This window comes from Neltuma alba, unplaced genomic scaffold (genome assembly GCF_004799145.2).
Source record: "Neltuma alba isolate B1F8T4 unplaced genomic scaffold, ASM479914v2 tig00007632_pilon, whole genome shotgun sequence".
Lineage (NCBI taxonomy): Eukaryota > Viridiplantae > Streptophyta > Magnoliopsida > Fabales > Fabaceae > Neltuma > Neltuma alba.
In genome coordinates, this window is record NW_021634835.1 from 12,050 (window position 1) to 36,171 (window position 24,122).

General features: G+C 35.1%; 3 protein-coding genes across 4 annotated transcripts; 2 read left to right on the forward strand and 1 right to left on the reverse strand.

The window, feature by feature from the left end:
- On the forward strand, window positions 1-24,061 carry LOC114753030 (V-type proton ATPase subunit B 2). Of its 2 annotated transcripts, none has more exons than XM_028941710.1 (14): window positions 1-6; window positions 17,895-17,900; window positions 19,893-19,991; window positions 20,310-20,369; window positions 20,512-20,623; window positions 20,727-20,935; window positions 21,212-21,340; window positions 21,804-21,941; window positions 22,223-22,373; window positions 22,463-22,545; window positions 22,918-22,965; window positions 23,142-23,195; window positions 23,298-23,381; window positions 23,472-24,061. In XM_028941710.1, exons 5-14 carry the CDS (start codon window positions 20,539-20,541, stop codon window positions 23,655-23,657), a joined length of 1,167 nt encoding a protein of 388 aa, XP_028797543.1. In that variant the 5' UTR covers window positions 1-6; window positions 17,895-17,900; window positions 19,893-19,991; window positions 20,310-20,369; window positions 20,512-20,538; the 3' UTR covers window positions 23,658-24,061. The 2 variants fall into 2 exon arrangements, with proteins under 2 accessions (XP_028797543.1, XP_028797542.1); XM_028941709.1 differs by lacking the exons at window positions 1-6; window positions 17,895-17,900 and adding exons at window positions 18,912-19,574; window positions 19,723-19,778.
- On the forward strand, window positions 3,698-7,639 carry LOC114753041 (nitrate regulatory gene2 protein-like). The gene is made up of 4 exons (XM_028941722.1): window positions 3,698-4,598; window positions 5,489-5,709; window positions 6,490-6,713; window positions 6,796-7,639. Exons 1-4 carry the CDS (start codon window positions 3,698-3,700, stop codon window positions 7,637-7,639), a joined length of 2,190 nt encoding a protein of 729 aa, XP_028797555.1.
- LOC114753032 (protein CHAPERONE-LIKE PROTEIN OF POR1, chloroplastic) lies at window positions 10,967-13,793 on the reverse strand. The gene is made up of 3 exons (XM_028941713.1): window positions 13,329-13,793; window positions 12,205-12,562; window positions 10,967-11,340 (listed from the first exon to the last, which is right to left on the reverse strand). Exons 1-3 carry the CDS (start codon window positions 13,743-13,745, stop codon window positions 11,165-11,167), a joined length of 951 nt encoding a protein of 316 aa, XP_028797546.1. The 5' UTR covers window positions 13,746-13,793; the 3' UTR covers window positions 10,967-11,164.
- Window positions 24,062-24,122: the final 61 nt, after the last annotated feature.

Genomic DNA, 24,122 nt, shown 5'->3' on the forward strand with positions numbered 1-24,122 from the left:
CTTTATGTATGTGAACTACGTGATGAATGATCAATACTATTGAATGACAATTATAACAAGATTTGGTTTATCATTTTCTACCATTCTACTTCTGTGTCTCCTTTGTCTCGTTTGGCTTCAATTGAGTTGTTGGGGTGGATCTTTATCTGAGGCAATTTCGGGAACTGTGAGCGAACTCTTATATATGTAATCACATGACTAATATTTACGTTGTATCCGTTGTTCTGTGGGTGAACAAGAAGGCTTTTAGGTGATCACCAATTAACCATTCAGTTTTTTTTTTTTTAAAATAAATTTAACATTACAGACGGTCCTTTACATAATTGAACAGCAAGGCGACTAGATAAATATCATCCAAGAACCGAAATAAAGTATAGCATTCCTCCTGTCTTAAATATAAGATTTATTTTTTAGTATAATTTGTACTAAAACAATTAGTTTTATATTTAAGATCCGAAAATGCACTATTGTTTTTAATTAATAAAAATAAAACCAAAGGTGCAACCAGAGTGAAGAGAGAGAGAGGAGAATGACACCTAGATGGGACCAAACCAAGGGAGTAATTTATGGTCTCTGAAATGGAAGCATGACATGCTCATTTGACAGCTAAAAATGGAGAGAGAAATTTAAGCATATGCAGGAGAATTTTATTTTTTTCTTCTTTAGGTACAAGCATCTTCTAATAATTCTATTCAAAACATTATTGGATACTAAATATAAAATTTTTTTTAATACCCCATAGTGTTTTAATAGTATTTTGAATATGATTATATTTAATGGGACAATCAGGGGAGGAGCCGGGGAGCTGTGTACCGCTGTTGTGTTATGGGTAACAATGGGACTGTTTCATGAGGGCTGGACTGGGCTATCGGTTGATTTGGTCAGTCCGTAGTAAAGAGCCCAATGGACTCGACAACTTAAATGGGCAGTCGTCAGTAATTTTAATATCAATATATAACATAATATTTACCAAATAATTTATCATTTTATTTTGTTGTTCAATGTCTGGTCTCAGCTCCCAATCGTGAGAGACTTTTTTTTTAGTAGGATGGTATCGTTGACTCAGGGTGTCCCAGTACAACGGTCAGACTAATCCCAGGTGCACTTGCCAGGTATCGAGCCCATGACATGATAGGGAAGGCGCCTTGCGTTCCCGTTTGCGACCAGTCGGACCTGACCCTGCAGGCACCAATCGTGAGAGACTTTAATAGGAGCCTGTTGGTTTGTTTCAACATTTATTTTATTTACTGTGCGTGGGCACCTCACACTGACACTGACACAACACTTGATCCTCCTCAAAGTGTACAGCCTGATGTGTTTGGACGCTACCAAAGTGCTGGCAATATCTAATCCATTTACTCAGGGATAGATTCGTCCTCATGTTTGTGGGCAGGGGCAGTTTCGGATTTTGATGTGCTGCTAAGCCATACCTAAGCACAATTATTCTCTCATTATGCATGAGCACCGCAGGAACCCCACCCTGTTTTAAGTTCTGAAAAACATTTAAACAATTACTGACAAGGCCCTTCGTCTGCCCCGGTCGCACCAGTGGTCGTGCTACTTTTCTTACACCTGTTTTCACTTTGACTCTTCTTTTTACTCATGAGCTTGCCTCTGTATCTGTGAACCTCCTTAATTTTCCATTAACACACCTTTCCTTTTTGGGAGGATTTCAATACGGCAGCCTGGCAGTAATTTAAACAAAAATGAGGATTTAAAAAAGTAGTACTCCTTCAATCCTTAATATAAGATCCATTTAACTAATTTGATTAAATTAAGAAAGTTAGATAAGTTAGTTAATTATAAAAAAAGTGACACATTTTTCCTAAAACACCATAATCATCTTTTTTAGTACCCTCTCTCCCTCTTCTACTTGATTATGGTTGAGGGAGTATCCATAGGGGTAATTTAGAGAAAATTGATAAATATGAAAAATGAGTCTTATATTTAGGATCAAAATTAACTCAAGAATTGGGTCCTATATTAAAGACCGAAGGAGTATTTTATTTGTTTACAGTAATAGTATAATGAAAATAACTTGACAGGTTAGATGACAAAGATATTCTTAAATTAGAATCACAGAAATGTGTCTACAAAAAACTCCACAGTTGAAAAACTACACTAGGCACTGACGAAGTCCTCAAAATTGAGATCAAGAAATTTCTTGTTCGATTCTTAGTCATATTTTTTCCTTACCAGTGTCTCTTTTCATGTGTTCAACCTATTTGAATTAGTATTTAAAATCATTTATAAACAAGTAAACACATGAGTATCCCGTAAATCACAGTTCAATAGTTATTTACAAATAATTTCAAACAATTTTTCACTATGAACTCTCATCCATCCGCCAGCTTCCTACTTTGATTTATTATCCCAATTAAACCCCGGATCACCAGAGGGAAGAGGTTCATCGAATGAAGAGAGTGGACAAATCGGCTTCAATCTTTTCCGAAATCATGTTGGACGCGAGAGGAGACATGCATGGGGAGTTTCCATTGGAATAGAAAGCCAAATAAAACCCATCTCACATATGTTTTTTTGGTAAATTATTATTAAAAAATTACTTGCAAGTTGTTGGACTATCATACTGGAAGGATTTTTTTTTTTTGTCGTCAACGCACTTCCTTCGCTTCAATTTAAGGTAATTTAGCCATTTACCTTATAAGTTATTTTCATTTCAGTTCAGAATGCCTGCAATTTATTATTACTTTTGGTGTTTAATATAAGAACTAATTTAATTTTTAATTTTATTTTAAATATAAGATTTTTATTTATTTTTTCTTTCATATTTATTTATTTTATCTTAATAGTTTTTATAATAGTTGATATGTTAAAAATTTTATCATATAATAGTTTTAACTAATATATTTGAATAACAATAATATTTTAAAAAGAATAACACATATTTATTATAAATAAATAATTTAAATAATTTTTTTAATTTATTTAAATTGATCAATTAACTCTTATATTAAATATAAGAGCTAGTATTTTTTAAAAAAAATTTTAATGAAGCTGCCACTTGGTCTGTATTGAAACTTTCCCTTCCTTTTTCTTTACTTATTTTTAAATGCCCCTTTCACTGAGCATGGCTCGTCATGACCGTACACTACCTTCAAGAGCAATTTGCCAAACACTAGAATGCTGTCTTTTCTCTCTGCTTCTCGAGCCCCTACCACCAATACCGTCTCACTCTCGCTCCCTCTCTCTACATCCTCTCCTTCTCCTTCTCTGGGTCTCCGCCAACACTCAGTCAGTGTTATGGGCTTTTCGAGGCTATCTATGCTAATAGTTCGGTTTGTTTGAAGTTACTCGTTCTTAAGTTCGAGATGTTAACAAGTGTGTATCTTGTTTTTAACTTAAATATTTTCCATTATCTGCCACTGTTTGGGTTTTATTTCTGTGCTAACAAGATGGCTGAGAGTCAGATGGAGTGAGTTGTTCTCAAAGTTCCCCAATACCTGCATTTCTACCCATGCTAATCTTTTAATGCGGCAAAGTGGAAAAAGCTGTGCTTTTTTGTATGCTCCTTTAAAACCCAGTTGAAAGCATCTTCTTCTTCTGCTATCAAGGAAAGACCCCTTCATTTTTTTTCATCAGAAAAAGAATACGCACGCTTCTCCAAGTAATAACCTTTCTCATCCTATTCTTCAAAAGCAATCTAACTTTGCTGTAAACCCGTTAACTGGTGAGAGAGATGGGTTGTGTTGCCTCTAAACTAGAGGAAGAAGAAGTTGTAGTTATCTGTAAGGAGAGAAAAAGCCAGTTAAAGATTGCAGTGGAGAGAAGATATGCTCTTGCAGAGGCGCATTGTAAGTACTTCCATTCTCTTTTCGCAGTAGCAGCAGCCATAAAGCTCTTCGTGGCTTGCCATTCTTCTCCTTCCTCATCTTTCCTCATAACATTTCCCCCACCTTGCCCTGCACCATCAGAAGCAGAAAATGTGATAAACAACCCAATGTTCCTCCAGCAGACACCGTTTGAGCCAAAGCATGAAGCTACCACTCGTGATTCGTGTGCTTCTTCAACAACTTCAGAATCACAATCTTCTGAGGAAGAGAGAGAAGAACAAGGGGGCAGAGAAAATGAAGTTATGAGAGAAGAACCAGCTGAACAGCCTTTTGGGTACTATTACATGCATATGCCACCATCAATGCCGTCACCGCAGAGAGATTTCGAGTGGGATTTCTTTAACCCATTCGATGGCATGAGAACAGAGGTTATTAGTGGATATCGTCGAAACTCAGACGACGATTTGAGGGTGGTAAGGGAGGAAGAAGGGATTCCAGAGCTAGAGGATGAGGGTGAAAGAGACGATTTTGAGCAGCAAAAGCCGGTGACTGTGGAAGAAAATGAAGGTGTAATAGAACATGTGAGTGGCAATGTTGAGAGGGTGAATATTGTAAATATGGCTACTGAAAACGAAAACCAGAGGGGCCTTGCTGTTGTTGAAACGCCGGAGGAAGGGAGGGAATTGCTGGATGCTTTGAAGGACATTGAGGATTATTTCGTTAGGGCATATAATTCTGGCAAGAATGTGACCAGAATGCTGGAAGCTAATAGGATACCCCTTCAGTCTGGTTTAGAGGAGCTAAAAGGTGGGTCCTGAGGGTATCTTCAAAGTGTTTGCATGTAATAGCCAAAATTTAGACATGTTATGCTTATCTTTTTGTGCGTCATTAGCAAATATCAGATTGAAGTTGCTGTCAAGGTTATTGAATAATGATAGGAATAGTAGTTCCAAGGAGGTAAATGATTTGTTCCCCAGAAAACTTAGCCTCGCGTAAGCATCAAATTCGCATCTGCCTGCAAGGTTTAGTTCATCCTTTTTCCTTTTATTTTTTCTTTCTTAAAATATCGGCGAATAAGCTTGGGCTCTATATTCTCGTGGATCTACCGTTTCTCTCACATTCCTGCTCAGATCATCTTCTTGTACCTTTATACATATCGATGTGATCATGAATATGGAGAACCGAAATTCACTAACAATGTTGGTCAATGTTTGTCGGGTGCAGCATGTAGTAAGTTATTACTAAATTCTGTCCTATTCCATGAGGCAGTGTTGTTTTCCTGCGCAGAATAGTTCATAATTTGGACATACTTTCTAATCCTTGGAACTTAAAGTTGATGTATCTTGTGCTTTAGGATTGGCTCTAACTTTGTTGTTCTAACTTGGTCGCTGCACATTATGAATTATTACCAATTTCTGTTCTTTACAATGTGTCAGTATTAGTTTCCTGCTCAAGCCAGTTGTTATTTTGGAGGTACTTTCCACTCTTCTGAAACTTAACCCAAAAAAAAAGAAGCCTTATTTCATGTCATTTAATGAATTCCAACCTTAAGGTTTTAAACCAATACTCTAATATGTTTATGTATTTACTTTATTCCTTCATACACTTTGATGATGATTTCCTTATATATTTGTAAGCTGATCCTGAACTTTTCAGTTTCAGCCTCAGAGAATTTGATTTATCTGATCTCAATGCAGAAAATTCAACCAAACTCATTCATGCAATAACATGGCATCGGTCCAATTCCAAGTCTTCATCATGCAAGAGCCTCGTGGTATCAGATGCGAAAAATTCTTCAACTTGGACGGAATATAAGAATGACCTATTTGATGATTATGGGGGAATGGATTCAGGAAGCCATTCATTAACCTTAGGAAGGTTATATGCATGGGAAAAGAAGCTATATGAGGAGGTTAAGGTAAGATTGTTAAGTAATTCCATTTGTTATAATTTATATGTTCTGTTTTCATAGTGACGCATATCATGGGGTGAACCAAGATGATCGGATATAGCTACTTGGTTTCTCTTGCATTTTGCATGTCTTGATGTCGAGGTTCCAGGCATTTCTTTGTGGTGCTCGGTGTCATGGAGTTGATGTGAATTCTTATGATTTTGTTATTAGTTTTTTGGTTAATATAGGCCTAATCAGATCATTGATGATAGCATATCTACCGTGAATTTGAACATTGAATTGTGTGTGCGTGTGTGTGTGTGGGGTGCCAATAAAAATAAGGCTTGTATCAGATGTGAAAAAAATGTGCAAAATTTGGAAGTACACCAATGCGCTGATCATTTTATAGTGGATTGCCTCTTACTTCTACCACCATGCTTATGATTAAATAGACTTGTGAGCTCTTCTGTGGCTGCAGGGTAAGGTTTATCGCCTTATGGGATGGTTTTATACTTCTATTAGCATCTTTCAACTGTATCATGTCTCACGAGATATGATGCAGCTGTCAGTCGTTTTTTCCTTGCTTCGTAATGTTTTGCACGTGTTTTGATGAATTTCAACTTTAAATCTCCACAATGCACTGAAAACGTACATAGAAATTGACAAATTTCTCAAGATTTTTTTTTAAAAATGTAAACTGACTACTTTATTGTATTATTCTTGTTGTTTTACATTTTCAAGCAAGACCTTGGCTCCCTGCTTGTTATACCTTGCTTTCAATAGTAAAAATTTTTTCCTTCACCTTAGGCTGGAGATATAACGAGGAAAAATTATGAGAAAAAGTGTGCACAATTGAGAAACAAGGATGTCAGAGGAGATGATGTACAAAGTACGGATAAAACAAGAGCTGCAGTGAAAGACTTGTATGCTGGGATCTTGGTTGCAATTCGGCGTGCAGAGTCCATCTCAAAAAGAATTCAGAAAATAAGAGATGAAGAATTGCAGCCGCAAATTGTTGAGCTTCTAAAAGGGTGAGATATTGCATCGGGAACTTAAAAGGCTCAGATGATTGAGTTTCAATCTGGTTTTTTATTTTTCTCTTTCCTGATGCAGCCTGGCACAAACATGGAAAGTTGTGTTGGAATCCCATGAAACCCAGAGAAAGATTCTCTCAGAAGTGAAGTCTTTCACCTGTCCCACGTATGGGAAATTCTGCAATGAATCTCACAGATTGGCTACTGTACGGCTGGAAACTCAGCTTCGAAATTGGCATGCCTGCTTCAGACAATACATGGCAGCTCAAAAGGCGTATGTTGAAGCTTTGTATGGATGGCTAAGCAAGTTCATTGTCCCTGAAGTTGAATTTTACTCCAGAAGAAAAAATGTTGCGGTGTCATATCAAGCAAACGGGCCACCACTGCTTGTAGTTTGTCACGACTGGTTAGCTTCACTGCAAAAGCTACCTGATAAAATGGTGACACTTGCATTGAAAAGTGTCGTGAAGGACATGAGAGCTCTGTGGCTTCAGCAAGGTGAAGAGCAGCAGCAGAAAAGGAAAGTAGATAGTCTGTCAAAAGACTTAGACAGAAGGCATTCCGGGTTAAACAAGGTGAAAAGTAAGATGCTCGAGTTGAAAGTCACAGACCAGAAACCAGAGGTGGGAACAGAGCATGAAGAAGAGCATGTGATGGAGAAGAAGGATCAGTTGGAGGCACTTAGAAGAAAACTGGAGATAGAGAAGGAGAAGCACCATAGTTGCATGCAAGAAACACAGAGGATCACGTTACATGGATTGCAATCAGGGTTTTCTCAGGTGTTTGAATCATTGACAGAGTTCTGCAAGGCATCCAGAAAAATGTACAATGACCTTGTGACATTCGGTGAAAATGCTGATAAGGGTGGGGGCATGTCTTATATAGAGGGCTACAACGCTGAAAACTACAACAGTCAAACATGAAACTGATGTTAGGATCTTTATGTTATTCGGTTCCAGTGCATTGTCATGTGTCGAAGCAGCTCGCTGAGACACAGTTAATTTCTAAATTATTGCATTTAAATGCACCCGTATATTAATCGTTCTTTGTGGCCGTGAGAGCCCAAAACATTCGTTTGTGCTTCCTTACGTTTCCCTCTTTATGTGTGCTTATTTCTTTATTTTTCTGGTAAGAGCCATGGGAACTCGATATATTTTGAGAAAACAAGTAATTTCACATCAAGCAATAATTGGCAAATAAAAATAGTTATTGAATTAATTCTTACACATGTTTTCCTTTGACAAAGATGTGAGAATTGTTTTCGCATTTTTAATTATTTTATCTTTTTTTATCCGTAGATGATTTGAGAACCAGCAGTGCCATGACAATTTTAATTTGAGAAGCCTTCCCTCCATCTCCCCCTCACCCTCCCAAGTTTTAGGAATTCAAGTTGTTTTTGAGATTTTACAGAGAATTTTGGCGGTCCAGTTCTATGGCCTACCGGTAGACAGAAAAGATGCGAACACGACCAAAGGGAAACCAGCACAATGTGAGGCAGGGTGTACTCAGGGATCAGTTCGGAACCTCTCCTCTGCCCTTTTCGTCTTATTTCTTTTTTTTTTTTAAATCGTTAGATTAACATTTCAACTGTTTAGATTTTACTTTTTCATAAACCATTTATAAAATTTTTTTAAAAACATTTAGTGTACTTGCAAACTATTAGAATTAAATTTTAATATAGTTTGTAATTTTTTATTTATTTTTATAACTTAATATTTTAATAATAGTTTTAAAAAGATTTAAGTTCAAGCTATTAAAATATTAATCTAACGGTTAAAAAAGAAAGAAAAGGAAAGAGGATAGGAAGAGAAGAGGAGAGATTCCGAACTGCGTAGGGACTCGGGCGAAAACATCTACTTGCTTCTTTTGAATTTTATTTTTAAAATTATTCTCATTTATTTTATAAATTATTTTTTAACCTAAATATAAAGCTAAGTATTATATGTAATAATGTAAATATGTACAAATAAAAATTGAGAAGTACATTTTATTTTTATTCAATTTGAACAATAATTATATAGTTAGGTTAATTAAGAATGTCTCAATAAAAATTAAATTAAAAATTACATTTTTTTTAAAAAAAACTGAAGTTCGATCAAAATATAACAATTATTTTCCAAAAGAAATCTTATTTTAAATATGAAAAATTTTTAAGAGGACGTGTTAAATTTTGCTAGAAGAAAAATGGGGTGTTTTTTGGGTCTATGGAGAAATGGTGGTTATTTCCCGAGTTTTCTCCTTTTCCTGTTCCCATATTGTTGTCTTTTTTTTTTTTTTTGAATACAAGAGGCAAGAAAACTTGACTTACAGCAAAGGACTAAAACCTAAAAAACACAAGGAAAAAGCGAAACAAAACAGAAAAAACGCTAAAAACAAAAGCTAACCATATTGTTGTCTTTAATGCCCTTGTTATCCCCCGCAAAACAAAACTCTCCCCCCGGGGGGGGAGTGGAGGTTATTCAATTGCTACAGCTTATTCAATTTGATGACTTGAACACTCATTCCGTTTTTTTTTTTTTTAATTAAAGTATAGGTATCCTTCTATTAGAAACAATCCTATTCGAGGTACTGTCAGGCACTAAATATAGGCACCTCTCTCAGCGGGGATTCGAACCTTGATTTGTTACGTTGTGAGGGACTAACTTTTTCTGTTAAACCCAACCCCTATTAGTCTCATTCCATTTGACTCTTGAACAAGTTTCTCAGTTTTTTTAACTTACGAAGGACTTTTTACCAAAACAAAAAAGCAAAAATAGCAATTAGTCCCAATCCAAGAGAATTAAATATAAAAAAATTTCTTAAAATTATCAAATTATTCTAAAGTTTCAAGAAATTCTATTTATTTAATCACCAAATTGTCCTTATCTTTTTTTTTCAAAGTATGTATTGATAATTAAAAGTACAGTCATTAACAATTTAAGGTGTAAAAATTAATAACTATCGTGACAACTTATGCATTACATTTTTGTAATGCGCTAAGAAAATGTGTTGTCAATACCTACTATAATAATTATTAATCGTTACATTTTAAATTATTAATAATTATTCTTTCAGTTATTATTACAAAATTAAAAAAATAATAAGAACAATTTAGTAATTAAATAAATAAAATTTTTTACAATGAGGTTTCTTGGGATTTCAAAATAATTTAATGATTTCAAAAGATTTTTTTGTATTTAATTCTTTTATGTGAGACTTTATTGCCATTTTCCAAAAAAAAAAAAGAGTATAGCATTCACGAGGCTCTTCATTAATGCATCCTGCAAGCATTCCTAATTCTTTGAGGAATTCTTGCGTGCTCCGAGAGCACCAAATCATTTATACTCTAACCAATCAAAATACACCATATCAATAAGTCTAATCTGACGTGTTATCTTATCTGTCATTTTTTTAAAAAAACCTACGTCCATCTTCTTCCATCGCTTCTCTCTCCTTAATCGTAACCCTTCTCTTCGTCTTTTTTCTCTAACTTTCCCTTTCTTTTACTTTTTCCTCTTTGCTGCGTTTTTCTGCTTCTATTTCTTCATCTCCCTCACTCTTTATTCATCCTCTCTCATCTTGCCTCCCTCCCCTACCTCTGCGTCACCTACATTTCACCCTCCAACTCCTCCCACCGTCACTCCCCCCGCCCTATCTCCTCCGATCCTCCTTTTCCCTCTTTCAAGTTCTTGAATCTGATTGGTTCCTATTTCAGATCTAAAATCATGAGGAAAAAATTGATCTTCTCTACATTCTGAAATTTATGTGTGGTTTGCTATTTTTATTTTCTGTTGGGCGAAAGGAGGAAAGGAAAGATGAAAGAAGGCCGCTCTGCATCTGGTGGGTAGGGATGGAGTCGGAGGAAAAAAGTTAAGAAGGACAGAGGATTTGAGAAAAGGACGAAGAGAAAAAGATGATGGAGGTAGAGAGAGAAGCGGGTGAAAAAATGGAAACTAAACTTTTAAAAAATGACAAAAAAGCTTGCATGTCAGATTAAATTTATTGATGTGGCATATTTTGATTAGCCAGAGTATAAATGATTTGGTGGTCTGGGAGCACGCAAGAATTTCTCTAATTCTTTTTCAACATTGTAATTAGTGCGGATATAAAAGCGGTTTCAGAATGGTTCAGTAATTTCTGAAAGGAAAAAAAAAACACTTTTAACTAATTTTACCTCCCTCAGTTCCCCTCTTAATTTGAAAAGTTTGTGAAAAGAGATGCGCACGGAAACTATGTCTGGCTCACTCACTGACAGTGGAATCAGCCCAATGTAAGTTTCATGTTTCCGATTTGGCAAGATATGCTGCCGCATTCTATTCAGACTTGAGAGTTTTGTACAATGTGCAATGATTCGCAAGCTAGGGGAAAAACAAAGGCTTGGGTATGAACATGCTGCATGCCAATGGATAATTACAAGTTTTTATTTTTCTTTTTTTTTTTATACAAGATCACTTCGCTCTCCTGCTTACCTATCTCAGGTACAGGGAAACCAAAAACTGAGAGAGAATTATGACTTCGCCAACCACGGCAGCAGGAGAATGGATGCCCAGGAATGGGACAATATCTACCTGCAACCAATTCTCTACAGCCGAGCCTATCACAGCACCAGCTACCAGCCCGCCTATGGTTATAACAGTGGCCTTCCCTGCATAATGCAACAACGCAGAAAAACCATGTAAAATTTAAATCAAACTCCACAGCATGAATTCTAGGAGGGGTGGGGGAGGTGGGATGTAAAAGACGAATGATTTTGCTGAGGAAAAAGGACCATTGAGATGGAAAAAGGGGCACCCTTGGGGCAATAAACTCAAGCAGAAGTAATGTCAAATTTGTTCTATTAACCTAGAAGGCTAGAACCAAACTTTATTGGAATAGAAAGAACAGAAGAACTGAAGTCGATCAACAGGTAGAAGGACCTCGTTCTTGCAATTCTGACGTGCTAGTTAACCGGGCACTCATTGCTCCTGGTCTCATTACAACGCCAGTGATAATTTCAGAACGTGGCATGCTATCGAGCATCATGAATGGGAAGAAAATGAAGTTGCTAATCTTTTCTGGAAAGTTATAATTAATAGCATCATCTCAAAAGACAATCAAGAACTTTTCTAAGTCCTAAACAAAGTAAGTAACGTGAGGTCAGTTCATAACAGTCATTGCCTCCAATATTTGACCCCTCTATATCTACCAATAAATTCTACAGTTCTGCTAAATAAGTATTAAACAGGGTGAAGGTGAAATTTTCCATCTTTAGATTTTTTGCTGATTGTTTTGCCACTCTTTATGGCATTTGTTTCTTCGCAACATCTGTGCAATGAAGCAACCCACTGAACAAAGCAAATTGTGACCCACATAATTTCTTAATATGTAGGCATGACATTAAGGGTCATTACATTTTCACCTCCTAAAGAGTAAGCATCCACCAAAGACCGTTCCACTTAAGTTTAAATCAGAACCTTTTCTAATATCACGAACCTAAACATAGTGGGCATTGTGAGAGAAAGCTTCTTACCCAACTTGACATTCTTTTTGGTCATGAAGTACAAGGAAGCTCCAAAGCTACCAGCCAAGATAAGTCCAGGAACATCAGCTCCCGCATAAGGTGCAGAGGTTGAAGAAACTCCATTAATATAGGTCAAACCCATTAAAGCACCATATACTCCAGCTTGTACACCTAAATCACCAGTCGAAGGAGTCTCAATAGAAACAGGCGAATTCTTCATAGTTGCTTGCAACCATTGAGGAGTTGACCTCAGACCAGGGGGCTTAATAGGTTTGACATCTGCATAACGAATGCTACTACTTACTACTTTTCCTGCTCGCCGTTGAGTAAGGCTCCTCATAAGTAGCATGTCGTATGCAGCCTCAACCTAGAATATCACACACCAATGGCATCAAAAGGCAGATTGACTCCATAAAGAATTTAAAAGGAGTTAATCATGCATGTAAACATCTAATGCCAACACTGTCTAACAGGAAACTGCAAGGAGGTTGGATTGGACCCTGTCGTTTTCAAACAACAGACAATGTAATACTTTATATTCATACTTTTAGTAGAAAGTAGTATTTCCAAATGATATACTTATCTCTTGCCGTGTTGTTCGGTCAAAGGAGCATCAAGCAGTGGGCGATCAAGAAGACTTATGCACAAATGACAGGGAATAAACTAACTTGTTCACACAAAATGAGCATGCTTCAGTTCAATTAAACGTAAAGATCAAGCCTTTAAAAGAAGCGCGGTACTCTGCTTCACTTAGACTAACATTACACAGTCATCTAAAAGAGAAAATCTGAAGTCAACTAGAACTGAAGACCTCTGATCCGTCTCAGAAGCAGCATTCAATTGTTCGATCGGGACTTGCTGGGAAGAATACGGAAATTCATCGTAATTCAGACCCAGAAGCAAAAGACTCTATTTTTACAAACGAATACCACTGATTGCAAGATTTTAGAAAGAAATAATTAAGAAAAATAAGACGATTCTCGCAAACCGTTGAATACATTAAACGGCCGACGAGGGGGTGTCTCAATAATGAAGGAGGGGGGAACAGAATCTAATTTACACAAAAACTCCCAAAAAATCGCATAGAATCAAAGATAGAGTGAAATCGAGTGCAAGAGAGCCGATGAGAAAACCTGAGCAATCGATTCCTGGTCGTCTTTACAATTGGCGAGAATAGAATTCTTAGCGCGTAGTATATCATCGAAGGAAGCGCCCTCAGAGACTCCAAGCAGCTTGAGGGCGTTTTCGACGGACATCTCGTAAGGGGCCGAGTCATCGGCTCTTGAGCCCGATTTAAGTGGCGGGGTCGTCCTCGTCAAGGAGCGTCTACAAGACACGAGCGAGACCCTCCAGGGTTCGGTGATTATAGAGTTTCCGATGAGAGAAGAGTGAAGTCGTCTGACGAGCGGTGTGGGGAAGGCGGAGCCGGGGGAGAGACGGTGGGGCCGAGCAGAGAGGGTGGCAGCCATTTTCTCAGAGAAATGTGAGGCTGTAATGTCTGGCACACCGAGAGGGCACCTAGAGATTAAGATTAACGGTAACTGTATCATGCATCAGCCAGATTTTTGTTGAAAACCGCGAGATCATTGGCCATGGAGCTCCAGACCATATTTTCATTTGTGGATGGATTGGCCCCGCATGCAAAAGACTGGCTTCATTTTTACCGTTCGACCATATATGTAAGTAAGAAGAGGGGAAAATGCAGGGTTATAGTTTAGATGGTATCTGGGAAATAAAGATATGATTTTAAAAGTGATTTTATAATATAAGAAATAAATATATAAAAAAAATTGTCTCAATTTTAAAAAAAATATTTTTAGAAAATATTGTTAGTCAAATCCAAGTACTCCTATAAAGGATGGCACATATTCTTTTCTTTTTCTTTTTTTCGGGCCAGCAAAAGGATGCACAAACTCAATCCCCACCCTCCAGGCTTAATAATAAAAAACCTATTTTTAAGAACATAGGAAGGTTATACTTGCATCTCTAACGCCAATTATGGAGATGAAGGGAACGGGATTACTCGAGCACTTCGGCCACTATTTACTTGCGTTGCGTGAGGAGCTCCGTGTTTTCTTCTTTTCCGGACGGCTTTTTTATCCATATCTTTTTATCTTTGAATAAAAAGAAATAAGACCAACAGCATTTAATAATTGATTACCAATTAAAATAATTTATTATGGAAAAGGTGAGTTTTTTTTTTAATTCAAAATCACGATAATTATAGGCCTGTAGCCAACTTTCCCCCTGACTCTGGGTGCGATGTTCAAGAGAATGCTCCTCTCAGGCGCGCGCTGTCCCGGGGACAAGAAGCGAGTCCCAACATTTGGTGTGCTGAGTTTTAGCTTTTGCTGCGTGGGAATCTTGGTCGGAACAAATGTCCGGCCCCATCAAGGGTCGTAAACTCTTTCTCCTTGAGACATGCACGAGTAATTACTACTGCTTTGTTATCTGCCGAGGTACTTTCAGAGTTTCAATAACATCAGCGTCGGCGGTGCGTTCACCACAAAAAAGACAAACAATTTGACCCATGACAGCTCAATGCCATGTTGGAGCACCTCATGAAACATCTCGGATTTCATATTTTATAGTGAGAGAAGCACGAATCAAATCTGGGAGGGCAGAATAATAGTGTGCAGCGAGTAGACTTGAAAGAAGCAAGAGCAGATGGCGATAGATAACCCACCGTGCGCACAACGACTGAGCCGGAAGCCATTTTTACCTGATTTTTAATCATTTTTTTGACGCCAGTCCCTATAACTGGAATGCAGGGTCAGTCACATTATCACAATATACCTCCAAACTCTACCCGACCAAAACTACATATTCTAATAAAGCTTGATCTGCATAACACAAATCTAAACTCTACATGATCAAATTTAAATGTTCTAAAATCCAAATTGAATGACACGCTTTAAAGGATAAAACATAAATTTTTTAAAAGTTAATATAATTTTAAATTCTTTAAATTTGTCTTTATTTTGATTTTAGTCAAAAATTGAGACAACACAGGAGTATAATAGAAAATGAGAACAGATTTTAAGGATACCGTTCCCCATGCACACAAAAATTATCGTACAAGTCAACCAAATAAAAATATCTAGGCCCGTTCCAATGGAAATTTCTTTGAAAAAATTACAACAAGATTTCAAAGAAGAAAAATAATTATTAAAAAGTCTCAATAACAGCTTAAACAATTCAAAATATGAAATGACAACTTTTGAGATTTATTTTATAATTATTTTTTTTGAAACCTTAGTGTAATTCTCCCAATTTTTTTTGGTGTTAGAAAAATTTAGGTGGGTTGTGCTAGGGCTTACCAGTCTTAAAAGAATATCTCCAATCTCAAACGTTTACAAAGGCATTTAGGGTATGTTTGGATTGAGAGTAGAATAAGTAGTTTATTTTCAATTTAGTTTTTTAAAAAAGCTAGATTGAGAAAAGTGATTTATATTTCGATTGAATTTTATAAAAATTAATTTATAAAAATAGAAAAGTCGTTTGGATTGACTTTGTAAATAAAAAGTCAATGTGTAAAAATAAAATTGTTTGAATTATTAATGAAAAAACAAGTTTAGTTGTAAAATAACTGGAAAAAAATTAATTTTATTAAATAATACTCTTTTTAGTTTAAAATATAAGCATCAAATAATTAAATCATGGAACTCAAAAAATCAAAACATATTTAATGATTTAACTAACATTCTTTGTTTTGTGAAAAAAATGTAACTAACATATTATATTATGAATTAGAAGAACTACTCCTCTAATCATATTTATAAGGCCATTTGAATATATTTCACATAAATTAAGAAAAATCTTAAATTTTGTTAACTCTCATTTAAAGTTCAATAAATTTCTAATTTTATCTTTATTTAATATAAATTATACATCATGAAAATAAAGTCAACATAATAATAAATGAAATATAAAATTATATATTTAGAGAAAAAGATTTCTCTCTCTACCTTATAAATAAGACAATAATTTTTTTTCTTTCTTTGTCTTAGAAATAAGACTTGAGAAATAATATTTAATTTATTCTCTCTTCGTGGTTTAACTTCTTTCTTTGTGATAGTAAATTTTTTAAAAGTAAGACCTATGTTTTTTTTCTTCTCTCTCCACTTTTCTAACGCCACAAACATCAAATTTTAGCTTTTGATATAAGCTCTTAATTTTTTAAGTTATTCCAAACACAACAAAACATGCCAAAAGTGCATTTAGCCTTTAAAAGCTCCTTAAATGCCACTTAAATGTGGCTCCAAACAGGCACAATATTATATGAAAAAATAAGATAAAATATTTTATCAAAAAATATCTAATATACTCTTCTACTTCTATTTATGGAGCAAAAAAATTTTTTTAATGCTATTTATAAGTCAGTTCATTAAATTATGAATATATTATATTATTCTTCATTTATTATAGTGTAGCTAGATACTTTTTTTGTTGAAATATGTATATATTAAATATAGATAAAGTTGAAAAGTCGTTATATTTTAACAAAAAATTAATACAATTTAACATTTTCCTCTATACATGTGAAACATATAAATAGGACAAGGTGAGCATTAGAGACGGAATCAAAATAATTAAATATTAAAAAGACACAAATATTCTTGTCTTTTGCTAGAATTTTTTTTTCTTTGGTTGGGGGAACATGGACGAGAAAAAAACAAGAAAAATAAATATTGTTTTTCATGTGTCATGTTCTATAATTGACAATAGAAGTGGTAAAACGGGTTGGCCTGCTGGTTACGGGCCAGCATGCAGGTTGCAGCAGCTTGAGACCATGCAGATCGGTCCTAAAAAGACCGCCTCCTAACAGGATCACATTTTGCCAACTCATACCGCCAACCCGTCAACCTCCATCATTTTTTAAAATTTCTTTTACACATATATTTGAAAATTTTAAATTAAATTATAAATTTTTATAAACTAAATTCTTCTTATTCTTATCTTTTCATATAATTATATAATTAAATCAATCTTAAAATTTGAAATATAAATATATAATTCATTGTTAATAGTTATTTTATTAATATAAAAATGGTAAAACAATAAAGAAAATGAGAAATCAAATTTAGAATCAAAGTTTTTAACAAAATACAAAGTCATATGTAAATTAAGTGAAATAATAAAACTTTTTCTTATTAAAATCAGAATAAAAATTGTGAAAACATTTTTAAAAAATAAAAAACAAGCTGGCGGGTTGGGCTAGCTTGTTATGGGTTGGTGGATGCAGGCTGAAAATTACTACATCAAAACAGTATTTATTTTCTTCAATCCAACCCACCACTTTATGGGAGGTTGGTGAGTTGAGCCCATATTATCAGTTCTAATTGACAATGTGATTCCATCAATGATGTGATTGCGGAAGAAAAACTCATTTTTTAACAAATCAAACAAATTAGGATAAAAATGAAAATACAAATTATCTTAGTATGATTTTAGAATTTCGAGAACACTTTTGACAAGACTAGCAAATTAGAGATAAATATAAATTTTCAAAATAGAGGAAAATTTGCAATAACTAGAATACAAATGAAAAAAACCTTAAAGCTTTTATAAAATCATAATTTTTATTGTAAAACTGGAATCACAAAATAGTTGAAAGTACTATCATATAATATAATAATATAGTTGTTTTAAAATAAAAATATATTTATAACTTTCAGTTTAAATAAATAATATCCAAGCAAAAAGTGAGAAAACCAGACATACTTTTTAGAATTTTTTTTTTTTAAAATATCACTTGAATTTTAAAATGTCAAATTAAAAGTTTCTATAAAAATGCATTAGTATTTGTTTTTTAAATGTAATCAATTACTATTGAAGCATAGAAAATAAAATTGATTTGGTATTTTAAAGGAAAAATTGTAAATAAAGACCCTTAATATGTAAAATTGTGATTTGGAACTCTAAATTTGGAAAATAGCAAATAAGGACCGAGTTTCACTTTTGTAAATATGAAATGTGGGTGAAATGTCTGAAATGTCTCTCAGTCAAATTGTGATTTGATCTGTTGAAATTGTTATTTGCTAAAGTGAATTTGGAATTTCCCATAGTTAACTCGTTATTTGGTATACCCTCAGTCAAGTTGTGATTTGGTTTATTAAAGTTGTTATTCGTTAAAACAAACTTGTCATTTGGGTGAGGAGTATTTCAGATATTTCACCATGATTTTATATTTGCGAAAGTGAGACCAGGTCTTTATTTGTTATTTTTTAAATTTAAGGTCTCAAATCACAATTTTATATATTGGGAGTCTTTATTTATAATTTTTTGTATTTTAAAATTCAAGTAGTATTTTGTTTTGAGATTTTTCCTACAGTTTTTATAATAAGTTTAGCTATTTTTTGAGAATTCTTTTTTGCCAACGAGCTATTTTGAGAATTAGAAATAGAATTTATAAAACTAGATTAATCCCGGCGAAGATTGCCCGGAATATATAAAAATTATGTAAAAAAATTTGCACGGAGTTAAAAAACAACGTGGGAGTACCAATAACTGCTGCAATTTTACGACTTTTAATTTTTACGTATGTAATTGATTGACATGTTATTCGACCAATTATTATATTATATTTTTTGTAGTTGATATTAGATCTCTCTTCCACTCCCATCATCATATTCCTCCTCGGATCAGAAAAAGAGGTAAGCCTTTCTCTCGTTGAATCGCTTTTTCTGATATTGTAGGATGACTTTCCAAACAGTTTCATGCGCTTCATTGCATCCAATTACAGTTCTTTCACTTCGATCTTAGTCTTGATTGGAAGCTAGTGATTTTATCGATGGATTTCTCCTCAACTTTAATGTTCCTAGATCTTTGTTATTTCGTCTCTTGTCGAATTTATAGTCTAAATTTTCTGTTTTTAGAGTTTCGGGCAAGGCCTTTTCTTGGGCCCGTAATTCAGAATCTGGTCAATGGTGGAATGAAATAAAATTTAAGTTCGGCGAAATTTAAGACATAACGGGCGGTTTTACTCACTTCAATGGCTTCATTCTCTAATGACTGACTTGAATTGAGCCAGTTAAGGCTTTTCAATCCACTTTGAGCTCTTCATTTTATCTTGCTTCGTAATATGGGAGATGGAGTGATATGTCAATAAGAAAAGATAGTTTTTGGATTATTCCCCTTTGGTTGTACGCTTGGGTTTCTAAATTTTAATTCATCAGCTGGGTTACCAACATAGTTTTTCTTTTCTTTTCTTTTTGTCTTGAATCTTAACAGAATTGTTGCCCTTTTCAGTTGTATATGTGGATTGGCGTATATTGATTTTTGTGCGGTTTTTTTTTGTCTGCTTGTTTGGAGCTAAAAGATGGGTGCTGCGGAGAACAATCACGATATGGAGGAAGGAACCTTGGAGATAGGAATGGGTACGTACTTCTCTAATAAGTTTTGAGCTAGTCCTTGACTATATCAGAGATGATATTTAATCCTAGATTCTATAGAAAATGTCATTTTGGTAGACTATGGATCAATCAACATTGATAAATTGTGATGCTCTGCTTATTTTATGTGCAGAATATAGAACGGTATCCGGAGTTGCTGGACCTTTGGTCATTCTTGATAAAGTTAAGGTAACGACCAGGTGCTTCTGCCATGCTTATTGCATATTCTAATTATGGATCTTTGTCAATTAGGGTATTACTATCTGTGTTCGTTACTAAATTCTAAACTATCAACTGCTTCAGGGACCTAAGTTTCAAGAGATAGTTAATATTCGTTTGGGAGATGGAACAACTCGCCGTGGGCAAGTTTTAGAAGTTGATGGTGAAAAGGCTGTTGTTCAGGTGAATGCTTATGGAATTCATAATCACTACGAGTTTCTGTTGGCATAATAGTTTTTGAAAAAGTTTCTGGGGATTCTTATTTTTTATGTCTTGACTTGATAACTTGTAGTTTGGTAAAATATTCTGAGAACCCCCATTTTCTCAATATTAGTGAATCATTTTTGGTTCATTGTAGAGTAACTTAATTGGGTGCACTTCCCCTTTGTTGACATTTTTCTACTGCCCTATCAGCAAATGACTTCACTGTTTATTTATGTCCCTTGCTGTTGATATCATCAACGGGTGAAAGTTTACTCACCTTTTTGAAGCACTGGTCAGGTCTTTGAAGGTACATCTGGGATTGACAATAAATTTACAACTGTGCAATTTACTGGAGAGGTATGAATTATTTGCTCTTACTATTTTAAGTATTATTCAGAAGCACATATTATGTAATAAGGATGCACTTCAATGTAAGTACATATTTTCTTCTACGGTAACCTACAGTAGAATTAGAACCTTGTTGTCTTTATCTTTTCAGGTGTTGAAAACTCCTGTCTCACTGGACATGCTTGGGCGCATATTTAATGGTTCTGGAAAACCAATTGATAATGGTCCGCCAATTTTGCCTGAGGCATACTTGGATATATCGGGTAAGCTGAGTTCTCATGTGATTAATTACTTGTTACTTGTGTGCTTTCTGTTTATATGCTTTTTTGTTTTTTATTTTTTTTCTAATAATGCCCCTAAATTCAGGAAGCTCCATCAACCCCAGCGAGAGAACCTATCCAGAGGAGATGATACAGACAGGAATATCCACAATTGATGTCATGAATTCTATTGCTAGAGGTCAAAAGATTCCTCTTTTCTCAGCTGCTGGTCTTCCCCATAATGAGATCGCTGCTCAGATATGTCGTCAGGCTGGGTTAGTCAAGAGATTGGAAAAATCTGATAATCTTCTTGAGGTATAGTTGATTTATTTGGTTGTAACAACATAAATAAGTAAAAGGCTAGGATTTTTTGTGGTTATCAATTCTTGAAAATCCTATGATAAAGAAGCTCAAAAAAGATTTGAAATAATGAAGCTTGTTGTTTTGTACTTTTATTGCTGACAGATGTTGTAGTTCTTGTTGGTTATAGCTGTGAAATAACACTGTTTTTATCAATTAAGTTAGTTAAACTCATGATCTTGATACTCTTACATCAAGGCGATATTCTCTAATATAACAATCTATGTACAGGGTGGGGAAGAGGACAATTTTGCCATTGTGTTTGCAGCTATGGGAGTTAACATGGAGACTGCACAGTTTTTTAAGCGAGACTTTGAGGAGAATGGCTCAATGGAGAGAGTGACCCTTTTTCTTAATCTGGTAATCTTTTAGATCAGTATGTTTCTCTACTTTTACTCCTCCCTATTCTTTTTCCTCCTTCCTGATTTCTTTTATGTGATTATTCTGTATAATTTACTTGAAAGAAGAAACTCATCTGCCTTGTACTGATACTAACTGCTGAGCAGTGCTTTTTCTAAAATAAGTTCTATCTTATAATGGTAGTATATATTTCCATGAAACTAGTTGTTCAGATACATTTGTAAATTATAGAAAAAGGAGTACAAAAGTTTTAGAATCTGAGAGTGGCAGTTCTTCAAATTAAATTATGATGACAACTTTGAAAACGCTTATTGCATTTGGAGAAACATAAGGCTTGTTCATTAGAAATGAAGCTTGCTGTTCATTAAAATTAAAATTTAAATGGCTCATTTGCTTATAATAATTTTATAACATGCATGAAGGCTGAGAAAATTTCTTCATTTTCTGCTGTAATCTATTACAGGCAAATGATCCTACAATTGAGCGTATCATCACTCCTCGTATCGCTCTTACTACTGCTGAATACCTGGCATATGAATGTGGGAAGCATGTTCTTGTGATACTCACAGATATGAGTTCTTATGCTGATGCTCTTCGTGAGGTAACGTAACTGTTTTGTAATTTATTGTAAAATGGGTCACACAAGAAAGGAATCCAAAATTAAGGATGAGAAATTTGTTGCAGCCCCGAACATTGCATTGTGATTTTCATTGTTTCATGCCTCCATGAATTTCATTAGGATTTCAAGACTAATTGGAAGTAGACATTGCCTATCTTTCTCTTGGCCTTACTCTTTGTACTTGAGAAGTAATACATACATATTCAAGTGTTTCTGGAAAAGTTTGCACCTGATAAGGCATTGATTGCTATGATCTCCTATAGGTATCTGCTGCTCGAGAGGAAGTACCAGGAAGGCGTGGGTATCCAGGTTACATGTATACAGATCTGGCAACAATTTATGAACGTGCTGGAAGAATCGAGGGGCGAAAAGGCTCCATTACACAGATACCAATTCTAACGATGCCAAATGATGGTAAGGAACTCACTAAACTTTATTAGCTTTCTTATGCGAGGCAATTCTAATGCTGAATTGGTCATCTTTCTTGAACTTCTGTTGTGCAGATATTACACATCCAACTCCTGATCTTACGGGGTACATTACCGAGGGGCAGATATACATTGACAGGCAGCTGTATAACAGACAGGTATCTTAGATTTACGGTTTGGTTTTGATGAATATTTGCAACATACTGGATCAGTCATCTAGATTAAGTAAAGGATGAGATTTGGTGAGGAACGCAATTTGACCCTGAATTTTATGACGTACTATTATTAATACTATGGGAAATAGTATGTAGTTATTGTTGTACAGAAGTTAGTAATTTAATATTCTTTATGTAAGAAATTTGTCAGTTTTCCCCCACTTAATTAATTTTCTTTCTAATCTTTGTTTGATGGCTTTGGTGAATATTTTGAGGTTTTGTAGTTAGATGTGCTTAGGCGGAATGGTGTCACTTGCTTAGATTAGTAATGCTAATTTTGTTGACTGATGCCAAACATTCAAATCCTTCGGCCAGATATACCCACCAATCAATGTCCTTCCATCGCTGTCTCGATTGATGAAGGTAAGGATAATTTTATGGATTTTATGATTTCAAGTCTAATGATCATTTTGCTGTTTTATAAACAAGGATAATTTTACGGATTCTTTGATTTCAAGTCTAATGATCCTTTTGCTGTTTTATAAAATGCAAAATGTGCGATTCACACTCTAATGGTATGCCGTTGATTACTCTTGCAGAGTGCTATTGGTGAGGGAATGACTCGAAGGGATCATTCTGATGTGTCAAACCAGGTCTGGTTCAGTTGGTCGTCCATTCTGCATCCCCCCACACGTCCCCCGACAAAAAAAAAAAGGGCCATATGATCTAACCGGTTTTGTATTTTTGATTTTCAGCTCTATGCTAATTATGCCATCGGAAAGGATGTCCAGGCAATGAAAGCTGTGGTCGGAGAAGAAGCACTTTCATCTGAGGATCTGGTCTCTGACACGTTTCTAATTATTCTTTCCTCCATTAGTAATGTTTTTCCTTGAAGTGGTATTAATGTTAATATATTTTTCGGTTTACAGCTGTATCTGGAATTTTTGGACAAGTTTGAAAGGAAGTTTGTCGCCCAAGGAGCTTATGACACCCGCAATATCTTCCAGTCGCTAGATCTTGCGTGGACTTTGCTTCGGATTTTCCCCCGCGAACTTCTTCATCGTATACCAGCCAAGACCCTTGATCAATATTATAGTCGGGATGCTGCGAATTGAAGGATTGAGCAAAATCTGATATGCCTTCTGCTCATCAGCTCATCATGACCTTGGGAATTCATTTAGTCCGTTGATTTTTCCACCAAAGTGCACATTTCTTCTCTTCAGCATAGTTATTAGCGGTTAAGTATGTTTGAGTGCTGCTCATGCATGTTTCCATTTCCCCATTTTCGTTATCCTGCGTGGGGATGCATTCATTGGATTTTGGCATATTTTCACCATGGTCGGGATTGTGTTGACTCGTCAAGCCTTCTTATTTATGTTGCGTGTCTCGTATTCTTATCTCCCTGTAATTTCATAGTCGCGGTATCTATTAGCAAGCAGGTGCAGGTCGGACGCTCCCTTTGATGTATTCATCAGTTTACTCAATGAATAATAATTGAAAATGGCTTTTTTGGTATTTGGTATTTATGTTTGCGAACATATTGTTATTAGTGAGCCTCGGACCAATAGATTGAACCAAAA